The sequence below is a fragment of the Haemorhous mexicanus genome, chromosome 20 (assembly GCF_027477595.1).
Source record: "Haemorhous mexicanus isolate bHaeMex1 chromosome 20, bHaeMex1.pri, whole genome shotgun sequence".
Classification (NCBI taxonomy): domain Eukaryota; kingdom Metazoa; phylum Chordata; class Aves; order Passeriformes; family Fringillidae; genus Haemorhous; species Haemorhous mexicanus.
This window is the reverse complement of record NC_082360.1, coordinates 4191420-4212832: the sequence shown is the minus strand read 5'-3', so window position 1 is coordinate 4212832 and position 21413 is coordinate 4191420. Positions and strand designations below refer to the sequence as shown.

General features: G+C 38.8%; 1 protein-coding gene across 2 annotated transcripts; it reads left to right on the top strand.

Moving 5' to 3' along the window:
- Positions 1-1887: 1887 nt before the first annotated feature.
- On the top strand, positions 1888-19643 carry MFSD11 (major facilitator superfamily domain containing 11). Of its 2 annotated transcripts, none has more exons than XM_059864683.1 (14): positions 1888-2092; positions 2295-2465; positions 3992-4047; positions 5043-5150; positions 5568-5647; positions 5746-5842; positions 7520-7578; positions 9592-9733; positions 10539-10579; positions 11335-11400; positions 13406-13531; positions 14410-14584; positions 15587-15722; positions 16240-19643. In XM_059864683.1, the coding sequence occupies exons 2-14, from the start codon at positions 2370-2372 to the stop codon at positions 16405-16407; spliced, it is 1350 nt and encodes a 449-aa protein (XP_059720666.1). In that variant the 5' UTR covers positions 1888-2092; positions 2295-2369; the 3' UTR covers positions 16408-19643. The 2 variants fall into 2 exon arrangements, with proteins under 2 accessions (XP_059720666.1, XP_059720665.1); XM_059864682.1 differs by having other exon boundaries at positions 1889-2110.
- The last annotated feature ends 1770 nt before the right edge of the window (positions 19644-21413 follow it).

The following is a 21413-nucleotide window of genomic DNA, read 5'->3' as shown; positions in this document are numbered from 1 at the left end:
ATTAGGACAATAGAAACAAAGAGTTACAACGTCCGGGTACCTTTTTCTGGGCAAAATAAGCCCGAAAAAGGACACACGTTAACAGAGGATTAACCCTTAAAAAGAATAACCTGTTGCATATTCATATATTTCATACATGATGCATAAATTCCATTCAAATACAGGATTCTGTCTGGTCAGTGCCAACTTCCTCATAATCCTAACGGTGTTGGCGTTGTCCTTCCTGAGCAAGGCCGGAAGAAGTTCATTTCTCCTGATAATGGGGCAATAAATTCTCTTTCTCTGAAAGATTTAGGTGTCATGTGGCTGCTATCTCTGTGCGAGTCCTTTCTTTTAGGAAAAAAAGTATCCTACATAGCATAGTTTCTATTTTAACACACTTTTAAGAGAATTAATAAAGCATTACTTTCTAACATAACACATGTAATATTCATTTTAATATTTGCAAAAAGCCAATCATAAAATACACATTTTTCAGACTCTCCTAAGGCACCCTGGGACGCCAGTGCCCTCCTCGTGCCCTCGGGCACAGTGCTGCTCATGGACAGCTCCTTGGCCACCAGGAGCCCCAGCTCCTTCCCCACAGAGCCAATCAGTCCTGGCCTGGGGCTGTTCCTCCACAGGTGAAGGACCCAGCACTTGCCTGTGCTGAACTTTGGGCAGCTCCTCTCTGCCCTTCTCCCCAGCCTGCCCAGGCTCCTCTGAAGGGCTCACAGCACTCTGGGCTATGGGCACCGCTCCCAGCTTTGTGCCATCAGCTGAGGAGGCATCGACCCCTCATCAAAGTCATTGATAAAAAGGTTAAACAACCTGGGGGACACCAGTGAGAGGCCTCCAGACCCAGTGCCACTGATTATGACAGGGATTTTCCATTCAGCCAGTGCTCAATCATCTCACTGCCCACTTGTCCCATCCTGAGCTTCCCCAGGAGGGTGTTGTGAAACACAGTCTTGAAAACCTTGCTGGAGTCAAGATGGACAATATCCACTGCCCTCCCTCATCCATCCATGCAGTTGTTTCATCACAGAAGGTGATCAGGTTCGTCAAGCAAACCTTATTCCACTTCAGATCTAGTTTGAACTCTCTCAACACGCCCTTCTAACTCCTGGGCTAATATCCTTTTCTCCCTTTGAGACCTCTGTTTCTTCAAACCCTTTACTGTAGACAGCAGAGGTAAAATGTGGCGATTTGTCATTTACTTCAATCAATTCTGCATTTCCTTCTCTGTCCTTTTGGCCAGCTTTAAAGTAGAACTGACTTAGTTGAAGTCTCCAGTCCAAGAGGCCCAACAGAACAGAAAAAGGATAGTAACAGGAAAAAGTGGTCATTTGGTCAACGTTTGATCCTCTCTCAGTTTTGCTGATGTTTTAACAGAGATCTTCATGACTCGAAGATCAATTGATCTTAATTTATTATTTAGAAATACTATGAAGTAAAAGATTAATGGTATCACTTCCATCCCTGGAGGTGTTCAAGGCCAGGTTGGAGAGGCTTGGAACAACCTGGTCCAGGGGAAGGTGTCCCTGTCCATGGCAGGTGTGGGACAAGATGGGCTTTAAGATCCCCTTCAATCAAAACCATTCTGTGATTCTATGATTCTGTAGTTGTGTGGGGGTTTTATTTTTTGGTTTGGTTTGTGAGATTTTTTTTTTGGTTGTTGTTTTTTTTTTTTTTTTTTTTTTTTTTTTTTTTTTTTTATATTTTTAATTTTTTTTTTTCCAAGTGTTATTTAGTGGCCAGAAACTACAATTCTCAAAAACCGGTACAAATAACTTTATTTTAAGGACTGGGGGATTCCCACCTCTTTACACAGGAAAAGGTTGCTTTGCTAAAACTGCATTTCCCATAGTGCACAAGGGCTCTCAGGGCTGGGTCAGCTGATCGAGACACTGAAATGTTCTTTATTTCCTGTGCAGTGCATGGAAATGTGCGAGCGGCTCATCCTCCCTTCGTCAGGTGATTGAGAGGCCGGGGACCGCAATTCTGAGTTCAGCAATGCCGAGAAGCTGAGCCGATTCACCTGCTCGGCGTTGGGAAAGCGGCTCCCCTGGAGAAAGGGATGCCATGGAGTAACACCCTGCAGTCAGCCCTGGTAACTTCATGGGAACAGGTACAGGGAATCCTGGGCTTCATCTTTTCTACCACACCTTCTTATTTTTCGAGTTTTGTTGCACATTATTTAAAAGGGTTACCAGGATTCTTGATTAATTGATATTTTCTAGCAGTTAATAAGTAGCCCTAAGTAATCATTATTTTTGAAGCTTGCTTTCTTTTCTGCTTTTTTTTTTAAACAGAGGTTAAGAGGAAACCTTTAAAAGAAAAAAGAGTTTTTCCAGACTGAAACTGAGGACTTGGGAAAAATACACAAAATGTCTCCAGAAGGAAAAAAGCTTTTCAACATCATTATTTTGGGAGTCTCATTTATGTTTATATTCACTGCTTTCCAATCCTGTGGAAATATCGCGGTGGGTGTCACTTTCAAATCGTGCCACGCTTCTGTCTCAGTTATTTATCCTGGCTTGTCTTTTGTATGCTTTAGTGTTGCTTTATTTGGGATTTTCTAATGTGCAAGATACTTTGACATTTATCTTCTTTTGGTTTAGTTTGAAGTAGATTAATGTGTTTAACCAAATAATTCAGCAGGTTATCTCTTTAAGATAGCATAGTTACATTTAAAGCTGAGCCTGACTGCTTGGAAAGTAGAAAAATAATCTTATAAAATGTTTGAGCTTTAAAATACTGTCTGCTTTACCACTTGTGATGTTAGACAATTGAATTACACTGAGCCTTACATATTCTATATTGTCCCTTTCAAAATATTTGCCTAAGTAATTAATAACCATGCTATTATTAACGTGATTTTCATAATCTAATGAACTAGATATTGAGGGGGAGTATGAGGATAACATCTGACAAATAGATTTCTACAACTGCTAAACTGCCAAGTCACCTTCCAGCTGAAGGAGTTATTTGTTGCTATTTAGTATCTCATTGCAGAGCAAACATTGAGCACAGCATAATCCAAATCTACTGTTACTATTTAAATTTAAGACTCCTGTTATTGCCAGGTTTAGCCCTTTAACTTCCTGAGCTGCTTTCAGTATTGTTAGTTCTGCTCCTGCAGGGCAGTTACATTTCAACATCCCCTTTGAGCCCACAGGTCTTACAGCTCTTTTCTTGCATGCAAGAAGGATCCTTGCTGGGTTCAGACAGATAAGTGTCCTTCACTGGATTACAGAAAATTACAGAAATATTTAGACAGAATATTACAGAATAAGACAGAAATATTCCAGGAATAACTACTTGGGGTGGTTTTTGTAAGTTCCAGTGCAGTGTGATACTTTCTGTGAGCTCTCTAGTGCAGCCCAACAATCTCAGAAATTCTGCAATGAATTCAGCACCTCACTGAATTGGACTTTGTGATCATGCAATCATGTAATTCATTGTCATAAAAGTCTTTTCAAGTGACTTTCAATCAGATCTGCCTGCCAGTCCAACTAACTGCATGGTCTCATGATCACTAAAGCTGATTCAAGGGGAAAAAAAAAAAAAGGAACAGGGAAATAACAAGAAGCTGAAAAGAGTGGAAACTCTTATCAGAAATTCATAGTTAGGTCAAGTTAAGATTATTCTGAAGCTTCTCCTTTTTTCCCCACTTTTAAAATTAAGATAGTCATACCTATCTACATAAGAAAGGTCTTAAATGAAAGATAAGTTTTGAGAAGTATTTTAGCTATCTTATGAAATTATGATTTAATAAAAAAATACTAATTTCTTCTTCAAACATAGGTATTTCCTTGCCAAGTATCTCCTGCATCTTTGTTGTGGAGGTGGTGTGAGTTGTAATTAACATTTTAAATTCTTTTAAGTACTTTGTAGTGTGTATTAATGAATAATTCTAATGTTTGATACTGACTTCAAATGGATGCAGGTGTTCTCAAAATACAAGATAGATTCTAACATATTACAATCTATGATCTTCTCCTTACAGCAAACTGTTATCACAAATTTAAACAACACAGACTTCCATGGCAGTGGCTACACGAGGTAATTACACAGATTTTCTTCTTACTTTGCTCCTTGCAGGGTGAACTTAGTTACAGGAGAGAGACAGTCTCAAAAGATTGCAGAGTTCTGCTGACTTCATAATTTATTGACACACTTAAGGCAGTTTAAAACAGGCTTCTCACAGTTCTGCTCTGAATTATTCCAGTTGAACTACATATCTGGTTTGCATGTTTTCTTTGTAGGGTGAAAAACCACTGTCATCACATTCTCAACATTTTACCTTAGGAGGCAAAGAAGGTGGAAGTTTAAAAATAAATCAAACTGCTAACTCAGGTCTTGCTTGTTTGCTTTTGTACAGTGTTTGTGTAGGACAGGTGGTGTGGATCAGCTCTCAGGAAATATAACTCAAATGTGAAAGGAGCAGTCAGAAAGACAAGCAAAGCCACAAAAAGCTTTTCTCTTGGTTGCACTGGCAGAGTCAAACTTGTCAGGCATGATCACGGACCTTTTGCATGCCAAATTAATCTGTCCTGTAGGAAAACCTCATTGCTCCTTTGAAGGGTTTACTGTCTTAATTTAAACTAAAAATGCCACTGGCAAAAAATATGTCTGTAAAATTTCTATGGTGTATTTGGTAGAAGATGAAAACCTCATTGACAGATAAATGAGGTTCTAGAACATTCTCCTCTAGACTTACAGGGTACAAAATACAATAACTGCTGTTCAGGCAGTTTGACAAATGCATGCTATAAATTCCAAGATGTCATTGCCTGCAATAGTTTGGACTCTACTCAGCAATCCAGGGAATACTCTTCACTCCTGTATTCCCACGTGGAGTGCCATGGGTGAAGGGAACAGAAGAAAGGAAAAGGTAGGGAAATGTTGAAAGTAGGGAAATGAACCATTGAAGTTTTGCTGTTAAGTTATGTATGTACTTAACTGGATAGTTTGAAATCCACTGATCACTCTTAAATCATATTTTAGCCTATATTTTATTTTAAGTATTTAACACTCTTTGTTTTTAATTTTTGTAGCATGTCCATTATTTATGGAGTATTGTCTGCATCAAATCTTATATCACCTTCATTGGTTGCAATAGTGGGACCTCAGTTCTCCATGGTTGTTAGTGGTGTGTTTTATAGGTAAGTATTAATTATGAGGTGTTGCCTGCTTCCTTGGAAATATTTCTTTAATTTTTTTCACATCTAAGGCTCCTGTGCCATACATGAAATTGTACTGGCTAAGCAAAACCTCTCACAGAGATACTCCAGGTGTTTAACTGCAGAGTACTTCAGCCTGCTGGAAGCAGCATATTTTCTTCCACATTATTTCCAGACTTTGCTGACTGTGGAATTGAGGTTATGGTCTCAGATTAATAACAATAGAAAAAAAATTCTATGTGCTTAGAAGGGTAAAAAGATTTTTCACATACAACCTGTTTTTCAGCATCTCTTAGGTGAGAGTAGCTGATTTAGAAGCACCTAAGTGAAGTATCTGATTGTTGAAGAGCATTGCTCACTTTAGGTCAGTATTCAACAAACTGATCTCTTCTGTTCTAGCCTGTACATTGCAGTCTTCATCCAGCCAGCTACATGGGCTTTCTACACTGCCTCTGTGCTTATTGGCATTGCAGCTGCTGGTAAGCATTGTTCTTACTCTGCTGACTATTTGTAATGATATTTGAATATACCTTTAAAATATTTTTATTTCCTGACCAATATATTCTGTCTGTTTCAGTCCTCTGGACAGCCCAGGGAAATTGCTTGACTGAAAATTCTGATGAAAACACCATTGGAAGGAACAGTGGAATATTTTGGGCACTCCTACAGTTCAGGTAAGCTTTATTTGTTAATTTCTTTTTTTGGTTGTGTTCACATTCTGCCTTTTGCATCTTTTTATAAGTGGGAGTCATTGAAAATTACTCCCCTGGGACCTTGCAGTCAGTGGGAAGGAGAGATAGAAATAATGTTTTTATTGGTGCTGCGCATTACAGAACAGGGCGTGACAGCAAGCTGAGTATTGCAATCTCAGCTGCTAAAAAGACATATTTCTGCTAGGGGAGCATTTTAGGGATGTAACAGCAATCTTGTTGGTTGTGGAGGGCTGTTCCAGTTTGTGTCCTTTATTGAGGGAAGAGCTGGTTCTCACTGCCAAGGTGAAGATACTAAAGTTGGACCTGGCAGTCAGAAGCCAGAAAAGAAATCTTTTTGATGGCTCTCTGATATTAAACTTTGAGTGCTGCTCAACTGAAAAAAAATCAACAAAAAGCTCAGCATCTAGAAGGGCAGTGAGAACAAGGCAGGGAATGCTGTGTTTTGGCCATTAAGTGTTTTGTTCAGAGATAGTTAATGCCTCTCATGGGAGTGAAATACAATTAGGATATAGAGAAAAAAATGAAATTATACAAGAAGATAGAGCTGATGGCTTGAGGAGAGACTGAAAAGGTTGGGACTCTTTCCTGTGGAGGATCAGCAGCTGAGGAGGATTATACCAAAAATGTGGGCAGCAGGGGAGCTGAGTGTAGAACTGTTGCTCACCAAATGCTGTTGTGCTGAACTGGGGTCACTGGGTGAGAGTGAGGAGGGACTGGTCTGAAACAGATAAAGTGCTTTTTACAGTGGGTCATTAAACTTTTGGAACCTGCAGCCTTGGGAGTGTGTGGAGTTGGATGGTGTGAGCAGGATTGAAAAGGAATCAAACAAATTCATGGGAGACAGGTGTACAAATGGTTCCTGAAGAAAGATCCTTTTACCACCTGTAATGCAGCAATGCTGAATATTCTCCCAGAATATATATCTGGGAGATAACCAGGAGAATGAATTGCAGAAATGCTTAGGGTGCTGAGCCTGCATTGCTGATGCTGCTGTGGGGATGGGATCTAGGGCTGGGAGAACATCAGTCTGAACCAGCATGCATTTATCAAACAGTGTGTTTCTGAAGTTTTCAGTTCCAGAATTAACCCCTCAGTATGTTATCGGAGTAGCAAATTCCACAAAGCCACCTCATTGTAGGTTTTACAGTGAGTAAAATACAGGGGTTAATAAGAGGGAAATTTGCTTTAAAACTGTTTAAAATAATTTATTCAGAATGACTGTATTTTGGGAAATGGTAGTTAGGGACACAGAATTTTCTTGAGCTGATCAATACCTCAGACAAAACACAAGACCCTGCAAAGGAAGTATTACAAAATCACCTCCAGAAATATGTCAGCTTTCTAACCTACATGCTTCCAAAATTATAAGCAACTTTGATGAAGATTTCTTCATTTTTGCCACCACCTTGTGTCTTAACTGATAAAAATGAATAGCCAGCATTTTGGGGCAGAATCCCCAAATTTGTTTGAGTTTTATATAGAAGCAGTTGACATGGAGAGTGACTCTTGTCTTTATTTCTTTCACGATTGCACAGCTTTGGGATTTTTTTGTTGTTGTATAAAATAGTACTAATGTGGTGCTACAACCCTATTTTTTTCCTAGAATGTATTGTCGACCTTTGTTCTTTTTGTTTGCAGCTTGATTTTTGGAAATCTTTATATATACTTGGCTTGGCAAGGGAAAACTCACATATCAGGTGGGTACTGCTTGTTTATATGGCCAACCTTTAAATACAGTAGCATGAATTAACAGATGAAATAATGAGCTCTAAAGTGGCAGGAAGCTTATACAAAAGCAGACTTTTTTTTTTTCCTCTTTCAATTTATTGTAAGTAGTCTCTTCTTGGAGATTTTCCACCATAACTACTCTGGGATTTTCCCTGTACAGACACATTTGTGCCAAAATACACCTGGGGAAAGTGTTCTGGCTGTATGTGTAATATTGTACACACTGTCCTATTCTAGAGTAAGCTCCTGGTGTGGAGTGTTCTTTAAATCATATTGGAGATTGATAAAGCTATAAAATAAAGGAAAATAAAGGAAAACCATCTCAGGTTTTACTTCATGTCTGCATTGATTGTGCTGGCACAAAGCCCTGTTGGAGGGAGAGGCTGAGATGAGGCAGCGGTGCTGGGAGACTGAAGAAAGAACTCTCTTCCCTTCTTGGCATAGTTTATGAGCTGAACTTCCTGATGGGATTGTAATTAGTGCTGTATTTTTTTCCATTTGATGTTGTGCTTGACTGGCAAAGAGCAGGAACTGGAGAACAGTTTAAACTGGAATTTATTAATGTTCTTGAGCCAGACAGTGTCGAGATTCTGGTTTTAAACCAAAGATTTCTGTCAACTGTTTAGGCCAGGCAAAGCAGGGGGGTGGGAATTCACTAAGAAAAGTGGTGAAAATAGATTTTAATAACCAAAAATGAGTGCTGCTGGGAAGGCAGTGCTCTGTAAACAGAAAAGTTTGATTTTCCTGTTCTATAATTACTGATAATTTTCCTTATTTAGTCCTAATGTTGGATATCTACTGGAATGGTCAATCTTTTAACCTTTAACAGATGATTTAATTCTGCTCTGGTCAATCAGGAGTAAGATGTTGACTTTTAAACAATAACTATCAGGTTTCAGAAATAAAAGAACAGAGAGAACAGTTCACTCCTTGTTTCTGTTAGCTCCATCTTTTCCAGTTCTCCACAAATGCAGGTTTGGTAATGACACACTGGCTAAATTTAAAGGTCATTTTTTGCATTCTCTCACCTGTAATACAAAGGTTGAAGTGTTATTGGAAATACTGGAGACACTTTGAACCTGGCGGGGGGTCTCAAATTCTGTACATTCCAAACTTCACCAGGCAGTTCTGCTGTTACATTTCCCTCCATCTTAAATATCTTGAGATTCCTCTTTATTAGAAAATTTTATATCAAACTGTAACAGCATTTAAAATTCAAATAGTATTTAAAAATAAAATCTTATTTTACTACCTATATAAAAATAGCAGAGTCATGTCAAGCTGTGAAGCACACCTTCTCTTTTTGGATCTGTGATCATAGCCAAGTTATTTTTAGGACAAGTTTGCATTTGCACTTGAGCTAAGGGGGAAGTACTTACAAGCATAGGTAATATCTTCAGGGTCATGCATTAGTTCAGTCACAACTGTTTGCTGTTACTGGCTTTTTTCCCTGCTTAATACTGGTAATTGGGGGTGGCTTTTGTATTGGATGTGACTGTGCTGTGCTGCAGTAGCCAACTTGTTTAGCAGAGTTGCCTCCTCCAGCTGCTGTGACAGCTACTGAGGTGGTTTTCATGCCTACAGTTTATGGTGTCATGGTGCTCATGATTCTGATGGTGGTCAAGAGATTCTCTTAGAAATCTGAAGGGGTTTGGGGCAGTTTGTGTCCAGTCTGAATGATATAAGTCTTCAAAGATGTACTTTCTTCTGCTAATAATTTATGCACTTCCTTTAATTGGCTGCTCCTTGGTCATTGCCTTTGCATGGCAGAGAAATGCGAGGGACCTCTTTAATTTGCTGCTATTTTATTAGCACCATAAAACTGAGACAGGAGTTTGCCAGCAGCTCCATGTAGAAGGTAAGCTAGAAAATTAGTGTGTGTTAAACACTGTAGCATGTGTGTGTTAGTTGTTGGAAGGTAGCTGGATTGGTTTGGATCTCTTCTGCACATCTGGTCATGGCTCTTGTTTGTTTTTCCACAGAGAGCGATCGCAGAACTGTCTTCATTGCTCTGACTGTTATCAGTCTTGTGGGCACAGTTCTGTTCTTTCTGATTAGGAAACAAGAGGACACAAAAGCTCCAGGGGATAATGATTCCACTAATGAAATCCTGGGGGAGAGCTCGTAAGTGTTGGTGGCAATAACATGTTGTCACATCTCCTGTTTGTGCTCCTGCTCCGCAAAAGGACATTGTGCTTTCACTTCCCCTCTGTGCTGGGAACAGGAATGTTATCAGCAATCTGGTGGATTCACATATTTAACAGAAAAGTGCCTGTGTTTTAACAGTGAGAATATATGAGAAATAATGTTCTAGATATATAATATTCTCAAGGGTGAAGTTCAGTACAGCACATTAAGTTTTGCCTTTGATAAGCAAGTGCCTTGCAAAAGATACCCTTCACCTCTTCTCCACTGATTATTATCTATCTTGCCCTTATCAGTTCATTTGAAAGGCTGGAATAAACAGAAAACACTCTTTTTTTTTATAGGTTGTTTTACAAACTAGAACATGTTTTTTTCTATCTTCTCTAAATATATATTCCACCCTGATAAATACATTAGAAATGCACAGTTACACAGATTCAGTGCAGTTTTGCCTGAGGCATCAGCTTATATATTTTTGCTTTATTTTAAAGAACAATGAAAATGTTAGAAGAACATCAGTGAGCATGCCTGTGGAAAAAATGTTGAAAGCTAAAAATGTTCAAAAGAAAGATTCTATTAAGCAAGCATTCACTAGTGCAGGCAGCAGATAGATTTTGTGGTTACTTTAGATCTCAGAAACTTTAAAAAAATACATTGGCATATTCCAGTATATAGTGCAGGGCTAGAAAATGTACAGAAGGTTTGAAAAATGAAGGTGCCTTCCAGCACAGCAATAAAGTGTGGTTATTCTCTTCCATTTTGACCAAGTAATTTGTTTACCCAGGTCTGCACGAAACAAAATGATGAGAGCAGTGGCTGCCTTCAGTAAGTACAACTTCACATAAGAGTTACTTCAGCAGAACCTGGCATCTCCTTGCCAGCTCTCTGTGTTTGTGCTGATGATGTGATCATGTACAAACCACTTCAATAACATACCTGAGTGGTCCAGGAGAGACTTGGAGTGTTCCTCCTTTGATGTGATTTCAGATCCAAACTGCTTTACAGCAGCATCTTTGTACAGATGAGCACAAAAGGAGCAGGTTGCTCCTTGGGAAAGGCAGTGAGACTGAAAAATAAAAATCAACAAACACATGAAGATAAAAAGAAGTCAAATAGGGTGTTTGATTTTGTCACCAGTTAACAATTTAGAACTGAAGCATCTGCAGTTCCCTTTGAAGCTTGATGTGTTCTGCCTGAGACTGTTAAGTTTGTTGTGAGGATGTGGGGATCTTCACTAAAAAATCTGTTTATCCTTTCAGGAGACAGTTGCCATGAACTGAGAGTACAAAAATACAGAGAGCAGAAAATTGTCTGATAATTGAAAACTGTGTATCTCCTCTTTAATATTTCCCCCACTGCATTTCTTAAAAAAAAACCATTTTTGGATAGCACATTTCTTCTAGATGGCAGATTGGGGTTGGTTTATTTGGCACTCTGCTGTAATAAACAGTAAATAAAACTTTAATACACAGTTTGTTTAATAACCAATTTTTGCTTTAAGCAAAGGGCAAAAGTAACTGTAGATTATTTTAGTAGTATCCTCAGAAGTTTTATTAATTTTCTTTATTATTTCTTTACAGAGAAATCTATTACACTGAGCTTCACCAAAGAGATGCTGCTTCTCAGTGTTACCACAGCCTACACAGGTATGAAGCCAGCAGATTTTCACCATGGAGCACTGGCAGGGCATTGTTTGGAATTTTAATCCCAGACTGGAATTTTAATCCATATCTCTGCACACATTATTTGGATATTGTAATTATTTTTGGGTTACTCTTGATGTGTCTGTGTTCTGGTGAATGTTTCTGTACAGGAGGAGGGGTGCATCCAAGCAGGTGCTGGTTCAGTAAAGTTCTGGGTCCCTAAGTGAGAGGCAAAAATTACAGAACTGGCTTTTATGGGATTTGATATTGCACTATCAATAGTTTGGAGATTGTTTAATGCAGTTGTATTGCATTTGAATTAAAGGATTGTTTGTACATCATCCCTTCATTAGGCATGGGAGATTCCCAGTGCTCTGCATTTTACTCTTTGGTCTGTTGGGAACCAGCTTAGTAATTTCCAGCTGTTTTTATCAATAGGATTTGCTGTGGCAAGAGTTCTCACTCTTTTTAGCAACTTTTAGTTAAACTTGGTCTGCCAGCCTTGGACCAATGTATGAGTTGTAAAATAAAAATGTATTTTTGCCATATAAGTGATTCTTCCACCAAAAAACCCTTTAAAATCCTTGAGGTTTTTTGTTTTGGGGGGTGTGTCTCTACTCTTTATTTGGCTTCAGATGTAGCTTTGTTCATGGTCAAATTAGGTTTTTTTATAAAATAGATGCACTTTCAGAACCTAAGCTCTGAGTCACCTTTAGGAAAAACTATTGTTATGTGAAAAGAAAAATGTAAATGTGAACAAAATATTAACATTGCAGTTTACAGCAGCTCCTGGTAGAGAAACAGCAGGAGTAACTCTGGTGTTGGGTTGCTCCAGCCTCTAATCTGAGTTACAAATTACTTCACTGCATCTCCAGTGTTGTGTTAAGCCAGATTAATTCACATGAATTCCTCTGGGGATGGGAATGTGGAGCAAGATAACAAAGGAAGGGAGTCAGTCAGGTTTTGCCTGATTAACCTGAAATTTGGGTTTACAGGTGGCATAAAAATAAATCAGTCCAGACTGGGGAAAAAAATATCTGCTGCCATCTTCTGGATCTGGATTGGTGTTGCTACTTTCTGTAGGAAAACAGAAAATTCCCTAAGGCCAACAAGGGCTTTTATTCTAAAATTACTGGAATTAAGATGCTCCAAGTGCACCCCTGTTATTGAGGCCATGCAGTTCATCCAGGCAGGGCAGGGTGAGCTGTTCCAGCATTTGGCTGTAGCCAAAAAGCAAAGGATATAAATGAGAAAATTATTTTAAGCTGTTTTTCTCTGTTTAGGAGTAACATTTTGTGTTGTTTTAAATACACTTTTTTATTGAGTTGGTATTTTTATACTAGTGGTTGCTCATGGTAATGTCAGCTGGGTCAGTGGTGTTACCTTTCCTCACACTAATGGCAATAGAAAGAGAGAGGATTTAAAAGAAATAGAAGTTGTTCTTTCTCAGCTTAAATTCATTATGTATGTATAAAAAAGTTCATTTTAGGATTCTTAGCTCCTTATTGGTATTTGAGGCTGCAGGGACTTTTAGGAATGCCATAACTGAAATGAAATTGTGCCTTATTTCTTCAGTTACTTTGTGTTATTTCACGTGGCATTTTTTACTTGATCAAATTCCAGAGTTTTTGTAGAAGTAGAAATATAAACTAATAGTTTAATATAACCAAATATAAATACATACATCTTTATTACAAACAAATATAAACCTATATTTTATATATTGTTGAATATAAACATTTTAGGTGTTGGGTCAAAAGTAGCAGCACTGAACCTGAGTGCCTGTGACACCAATTAGTGTCATTTTTCTAATGTGGTTTTTAGGAACTGGTATAGAAGAATATAATAATTACATAGTTTTAAAGTCCCTCTTTGCTTTTATTACCCACATCTAATTTAAATACATGATTTGAAAGATACCTGAGGGCAAAACAGCTTTTAGACATAAAGATTTTTTCATGACTGTTCTGAGAGTGCATCTATCAGTTCTGTTTGGTTTCCTTCCAAGGTTTGGTGTTGACATTCTTTTCTGGAGTCTATGGAACGTGCATTGGTGCTGTGAATAGGTTTGGCAGTGAAGAGAAAAGCCTGATTGGTCTCTCTGGTATTTTTATTGGTATTGGAGAAATCTTGGGTGAGTCTAAACTTGCTACCTTTTGGCAACAAAAAGGATTAAGCTGATGCAGTTATTAAATTTTTTTTTTTTTTTTTTTTTTTTTTTTTTTTTTTTTTTTTGGTGTTAAACTCAGTAGTGTGTTTGGAGCTTCCAGCAATAATTATGTGAGCCCAAAATGAAATAGTAGCTATAATTGGCACTGTGGTTCCTCACTGCACTGTGAATTATACCTTACACTTTGTAAAGTGGATGTAGACCAATTCTAATATTCTGCATTCCTCTGTGGAGGAATAGACAGATTTCAAATGTGAGAAACACTGGGCTGCAGTGTTATTAGGGGATTTAAACCATTTTGCTATTTTAAATGCTATTTTGAAATAGTATTATGTTTGCCTTTTTATTACTTCTTGAGTGATATAATTTTAAATTTTTTGAATAAATGCTTACACTGCGGATTTCTTTCTTTAAAAAGTTTGCCTGTGTTAAATGAGATGTGATATTTGAATAAATTTGGCTACAGGTAATATTCATTAAGTAAATATTTCTTTTTTTCTGTAGACTCAAGTGCTGAGGTGTTTAACAAAAACCCACTGTTCATTAGCAGCTCAGATCCATTGAGTTGAGTGTTTTTCAATTAAGAGCTGAGCACAGGCTGTCCATTTTCACTTAGTGATGTTGCAGTCCTGAGCTGCTGGTTAAATACTTGCCAAAAGCTGAAATATGTTCATCAGCACCCATCTGATCAATCTCCTGCCCCATTTCCCTGGCAGACTCCTTGAGGCTGTTTGCATGTCAGTCAATCTTTGTTATCCAATGTGGGAACGTTTATAATTTAAATTGTCAGTATTTAACTCTCCACTTCTGATTCAATTCTCTCCCCTTCTCTGCTCCTGCAGGGGGAGGAATCTTTGGCTTGCTGAGCAAGAAGAGTCGCTCTGGCAGGAACCCAGTGGTGATGCTGGGCATCCTTGTCCACTTCATAGCCTTTTATTTAATTTTTTTCAACATGCCAAATGATGCCCCCATTGCTCCTATGGAAGGAACAGATCAAGTTGCTTATATGATTCCAAGGTATGTGGGATTTTTTTTTTTTTTTGCCTTTGGCTGCTGTTACTCAGGATGTGCATAAAACAGCTTGTTTATCTACAGAAAATTTCTTGAAGTTTTTTTCTGTGTAGTGACTAACTCCCTGGAAGAAGCTTTCAGGAATTCTGTTTTTCTAAAGGTAGATATTCCACCAGTGTGCACCCAATTTAGGAACTTGAATGGCATAAGAATAAAAAGCCTGGGGATGAATAATAGCAGTTGTGTCACTTGACAACTGATGTTTCTGACATGTAGCACAATAGCAGGACCAGCATCTATTGTAGTGGGTGTTGAGAATTCAGTTTATTTTAAAACAGTCTTGGGCTCAGTTTTACATCAGGGAGCACCAGTCTTGCCCTGTTGCACTGTTTTTTTAAAGTCTTCCAGTGCTTATTGCCAAATTCTCCTTGGTGTGACTGCAGCCTGTCCTTTACAGCACTCAGTGTTTGGGGGAAGAATATAGAAAGCTTTCTTATCTCACCATTACAACTTTCTTTTGGGCTGTATTTTTACCAATTTGTGTGAAAATCCTGTGCTGTCAGTTTTGCAGACCCAGCTGCTAACTGGCAGTTCTAAGCATTTGTGCCTGTGCAGGTGACTGGTCTTAGCTGGAGTATTTTTCTGCCAGATGAATTGGTATTTCTCTAACATTCCTGCAGATTTTTGAACTCACCATGTGCCTCAGCTTTTAATCACTGCTCTGTGGGTTTTGTGGCTCCAAGCACTGAAACCTTATTTTAGTGATTCTAATTCAGTGCAGAATTGACTGCAGGTACCAGTAACAGAAGTCTTGGCATTGAAGAAATTAAAGCTGATGAAATGACTCCTTTTGCCAAGTCAGGCATTCCCAGCTCTTTTCTGGGGAAATTAAAAGTGTGATAACTTTCTTCCATTCCCACTTTCCAAATGAGCCTGCCAGGAACAGTTTATAGATGGGTGAGCTGTTTGAAGGAATGGCTTTTAAATTGCAGTTGCTTTCTCCTTCAGCAAAGAGGTGGCCATGCTCTGCAGCTTCCTGCTGGGGCTGGGGGACAGCTGCTTCAACACCCAGCTCCTCAGCATTTTGGGATTCCTGTATTCAGAGGACAGTGCTCCTGCCTTTGCCATCTTTAAGTTTGTTCAGGTATTGCCTAGCACAGCCTTTTGGAAGTAGGATTGTTGGGGTGTTACTGAAATATTGGTTGGGCTTCTAAATGAGCTGAGAAGAATGTTTCTGCAAATTATTTCATGCTGAATTTTGGTGAAAAATAGTTTTGTGAAGCTGGAAACAGTTTTCCTGGGCTATGATCTTAAAGCTTTGTCTGTGCTGTTTCTAGACCAAGTGGTTTGAAATACCAGAGATTTTGGTAGTGGTTTTACCATTTGAAATACCAGCTTGCAATACTACAAACACTTTGGAGTTTGGTGATAATTTTCTACAGTTGGATGCTGTTTAAATAACAAGTAAAAACTAAATCTGTTGTGGGACACGCTGAGACATATGTTGAGGAATAATGAAGCCTTAAGATTCTCTGTCTACTACAAAAGCATTCTGAGAGCTTCATATTAAAGTGTCTCTGTGTCACTTTGATAATCCTTCTGTAGCAGCACCAGCCTGGAAATCTCCACTGATAATCTTTTCACTTTGTTTTTCCTCTCAGTCCATCTGTGCTGCAGTTGCCTATTTCTACAGCAACTATTTCCTGCTGCAGTGGCAGCTCTTGATCATGGTGCTGGTGGGCTTCTTTGGAACAATCACCTTCTTCACTGTGGAGTGGGGAGCAGCAGCAGCCCTGGCTGCCCGTGGCTCAGACTACAGCAGCATCTGATCCCTGTGCCAGGAGGAACAGCACGTGGGTTTGGGAAGTGTCAAAAGGTGAAAGTTGCTGCAGAGGTTGAGTGGAGGAAGCTGCAACTTCAGTCCAACTGAATGTGAAACAGGAGGGAAAAAAATGCCACATTTGAAAGGCTTTTATTCCTTGCTTTGGCCATCTGAGCGTGGTATTGTGTTGTTAAAAATCTGCTATTGGGAATGGAAGGAAATGTAGGGACCCATGTATTGAACAATTCTCTTCTGAGATGTCCCTTACAGAATGTAATTGCCTAATTTCACTCTACCATGCACTACAGAATTAGTTTGAGGTTTTGTCCCTTAAATTATTTTTCCTATATTCTAGTTCTGCAGACATTTGAATTCCTGTATTGAATGAGTGATATTTTTATAAGGTAGATTATATTGCAGATTGTGTCTGCACAGCTGAGAAATCGATTTGGCATTGAATTTTTCAACAATTAGATGTGAGGGAATATTTCTGTGGGAAATGTTGCCTTATTCTATATCCCTCAGCTCCTTGTTTCCCAACCATTTGTGTATTAATCTATTTCATGTGCTTAACTTGTCAGATCCGTGGGGGTTTTTTGTTTGGTTTGGTTTTTTTTCTGTTGTGGGCTTGGGTTTGGTGTTTTAAATTGTTTTTGTAAGGAAGTCAATCAGGTTATAGTGTGACATGATAGATTTTACAAGAATTTGAAGAAATCATCCTTGGCTATCTTAAGGGTGGGACCCCAAGGTGAAATATTGATGGTGGAAAACAGCTTCTGGCCCAGCATCTCAGAATTGAGCTGTGTTGGGAAAGGTGCTGAACCTTCCTCAGGGTGGTGCTTTATGAAGGACCATAATCCATGGAGGACCATAACCCACAGCTTCCCTCACAGAATCCCAAATAGGTCTTTTGAGTTCAATAGCATTTTCATCAATGATTTAAATCTGTGATGGGAGCACTAAGACAGCTTTTAAAAATAGAAATAGTCTCACAATGTGAACTGTCAGAACAATATTTAAGTGTTTATTCTACTGCATAACCTGACACACTTGTCCTAAGTTGTTTTATTCAGTCTGTTTTGGGAAAATTGAAGTGTAATCTTACTCCACCAAAGAGGAGAGCAAGGTTACAGGCATAGTAACTAAATTTTAATCCAGAACTGTTATAGGTGATGTAACAGGCAGTGACTGCAGCTCACCCTGACTTCATCTGCCTACATAAAACTCTGCAGTACTTGCAGTTATGTTTGTCTGGTGGGCAGAGAGCAGGCATGGAACACTCAGAAGGTGTTTTTAGACACTCCATGGAGCTATTTTTAGAAAAGTACAATTCACCAACCTTCTTTTATGCCCAGTCAGAATGTTAATGCCTTGTCTTTAAAGACAAGTTTAAAAAGACTGTTTAATATGTCAGTAGCTCCCACATGTTGTAACTATGTAGGAGCTCCCAAGGTTAACCCTGGGGAGGGAGGGTGGCATCTCCTGTGACATTTGCTGTCACTTTGCTCTCCAGGAGCAGTGTCACAAGTGGAGCACAGCCAAACAGCCCAGGGGCATCTTTTTATAGGGATAGAGAAAGGGATTTTGAAATTCCCAGGGATAGTGAAAGGGGTTTTTAAATTCACTGCAGGTTTTTGCTGTGAGATCAGCAAGGTGCTAATGGGAGGATTAGAGGGCACCTGAACATCCAGCAAGCTGAGAAATCTGTGAGGGCAAGCAGCAGAGAGAGGTTTGTGTGTATTCCCAGGAGATTTAATGAATGATGTAAAAGAGAATGAGGCAGAACATGGATTTGAGTGAGGAGTTACCAGAGCCATTCCAATCCGTCAGGCAGCCTGAAAAAGCATTCAGTGTTCAATCAATATGTGATTAATGGGACCAGCAGCTCTGCAAAGCCTCTCTCTCTCTCCCACTCCTGTTACCCTGCAATTTGAGGCATATGATTTTTATATACTGAGCACTACAAATGTGTGGATTAAAGGGTGCTGCCACTGATTAAAATTCTCTTGTTGCTACACATTTGCATTTTCTCCAGAGTACCAAAAGGGATAAAGAGCTTTTTTTTTTCCCCAGATAGGGAATTACTGAATTTTTTTCCTCCAAACCCCATCACCTTAATGAGAGGACTTGAAAGTTCACAAGGAGCAGTTTTTTCTTACAGTGTATTTGGGGGGAAAAAAAAGATTTTTGGATCTTGTGGTGATGAGTAACTTGTAAGAGCTTTTTAAACAATATCATTTAACTGTAAGTAGGTTATAGCTCTCATGAGGTTGCTCTTTAAATTGACCCCTTTTAATGATGAACTTCTGTGATGTTCATTTGCCATATAAGAATTATATGAACTATTTTATTAGAAATAAAAAGTGCTAAGTTTATGTAGTTTCAAAAAGCATTTTGAAACCAACTCAGAGGGATACTAATGAACAAGGACTTGTGGGTTTTCAGTACCTCTGTGAATCTGATGGTTTTTTTTTTTTCTTTTTCTCTGTTCTGGTCTGACTCAATATCAGATAATCTCAGAAGGCTGCTCAGAACTATTTATAGGGTCATTAAAGGGAAGTATTACTGCCCTGTGACAAGATTTTCAAGAAATCATGGCATTCTCCAAGCTGCATCATGGATAGCTATTCTTTTTTACAATTAACTATATAAGTATTGCTTTTGACATTTGATCTGAAGAGAGAGGCCTCAGTTATTCAGGCAGCTGATGACATCTGATTGCTTTTCACTTATTCATATTTCTTTAATATGCCAAGAGGTGAAAGATCCTCTCCAATGTACACAGTTGTTCATTTGGTTGAAATTTTTGGTGTATATCAAGAACAGTAACACTGACATCCATTTATTATTCCATCTCTTAATCTGTTAATCAGCATTTACCAGCCATGAGGCTGCAGCCCCTTCATTTCACCTCAGTGGCCTTTGAACAATTTCATGTTAATCTGAGTTGGGAGCTCACTGTTAAATAAAGAGGGATTTGAAAAGAAGGATTTTGCTTTATCTGTGGATTTGTTTTATATTATAGATTTCATCTTTATAAGCAAAATTATACATGAAGATGCTTTGGTTTATTAAAAAGTCCTCTTTCATTTTTTCCCCTCATTCTTTTAGGGTGTTACTAAGATTTAATATCTTGATTTAATATCACATCCTCATGTTTTTCAAACAAATACTCAACAGGAAATGAAAACTGCTTTTCTTGACAACTGAGTGCCAAATAAAATGCTACAAATTAGTCTTCAATGACTCTCATATAAACATACCTGTATTTTGTCTTGCCCGTTGGTTTTCACTTTGATACATGGATGCATGGACTGAGAATTTCCAGAACTGTGGACTTCCTTCCTAATTAATTATGTGGTTTTACTTTTGTGTAATTTGATTACTTTTGTGTTAATTTAATTAGGGACAATCCATGTTGGCAAGTTGAGATAAATAAGAAAATACTTTAAAAAAATAATTCAAATCTAAAATGTTATGCAGGTACTGCTGAACTCTTAAGGGTTGTAAAAAAAAATCCCAAACAACGAGAACTCCCAAAAATCCTTAACCAAGGTCCCTGTCTTAGCAGAAACCCTTCTGTGCTACAGTTATAAAAAACAAGAAATCTTGTGCTGCTGAGTTCTTTGAATGTTTGTGACCATTTTAAAATATACTGGAGAGAGAACTTCCAGGTGGGGTTTGCTGTGATTTATGGAAAAATAATTCAAGTGTACAAGGCCATAAGTTCAGGACCACTGAGTTAATCAAAGTTCCTCTGGACCTTCTTGGAATTCCATAAGTTTCAGCTTCACTTCAGCTGATGAATGTGGTTCCCTGGACTCCAGCCTAAGTGCCAGCAATTAATGCACAGAGGGGTGTGTGAGCAGGGCACTAAATTCTGTATTTTACATGAATTGTTTGCTGTCAGTATAAATAGGAAATGCAATGTTCAGCCTCATGCCAGGAGCCACAACACCCACCCTGGACCCAGACTGTGCAAGTGTATTAGTCAAGGCACGACCTTACCATCACAACCATTAATTTTCCTGGTGAAATGTGTGTTTGAAGGCTTTATCCACACCTCTGTTTTCCTTGGAGACCCACAAGTGTTAATTAAATGGCAGCAGCAGTTAATACCATGTTTTCCTTGATCCCTGTCTAACATGCAGGTAGAAATAATAAAAGATAATAATTTAGAGATGGAGCTGAACTGGGATGTTTGCTGCTTTACAAGGACCTTGCCCTTCTCGTATGACCCTGCTGGTTCAAAAACAAGATTGAGGCTCATGATTATCATGGATAAATTCTGAATGGTGCCTTGATAAATTTCTTTTCAGAGGTTGAGTTAGTAGCACAGAGAAGCAGCAATAAGAGTGGGGAAAACATCCTTAAAATGCAATAAAAAGCAAATGTGGAAGTGAGAATTAGTCTCAGTGGGCACATGAAGGGGGTGCTTTGTTCAATTCAGTTTGTGCATTAGAAATTGAGATTTCTATTTAGTCCATAGTGCCTCTGTTCAGTTGGTTATCTCAGCTGCTGAGAGTCTTCCTCCAAGCTCTCCTTTCTCTTTTACTTACATTTTGACACTGTGCAGAAGTCTAAATGATGGCAACTTTTTTACCTTTAAAAGGTGTCCTTGGGTTGGAATTGGTGGTAATTGGGAGCAGGCTCACACAATGATTATCCCTAATGGAACTCTGATTTCCAGTGAGTGTACTGACTCTTCCTTTCGTGGTCACAGGCACGCAAAGAAAAGCGAATTACAGGCATTGTTTTTGTTAATAGGCTCGTTAAGTTGTCGGGATTGCTCTTGTCACAGTTTTAGGAGAGGGAGACAGTCTGAAGGGTGGCTCTTGGAAGTGCTTTGTAAGAGCCAGCTTAGGGAAATGAAGTGGTTGGTTAGGGCTGAGTAGTCCTTTGGGAAGGCTTCGTTCTGGTTCAGACACACCAGTGAAGTTCTCCGGGAAACCAGTGGCTGCTTCCACCTTGGCCTGTTCCCTTGTCCTGTCTGAGAGCCCATCCTAGGGAAAC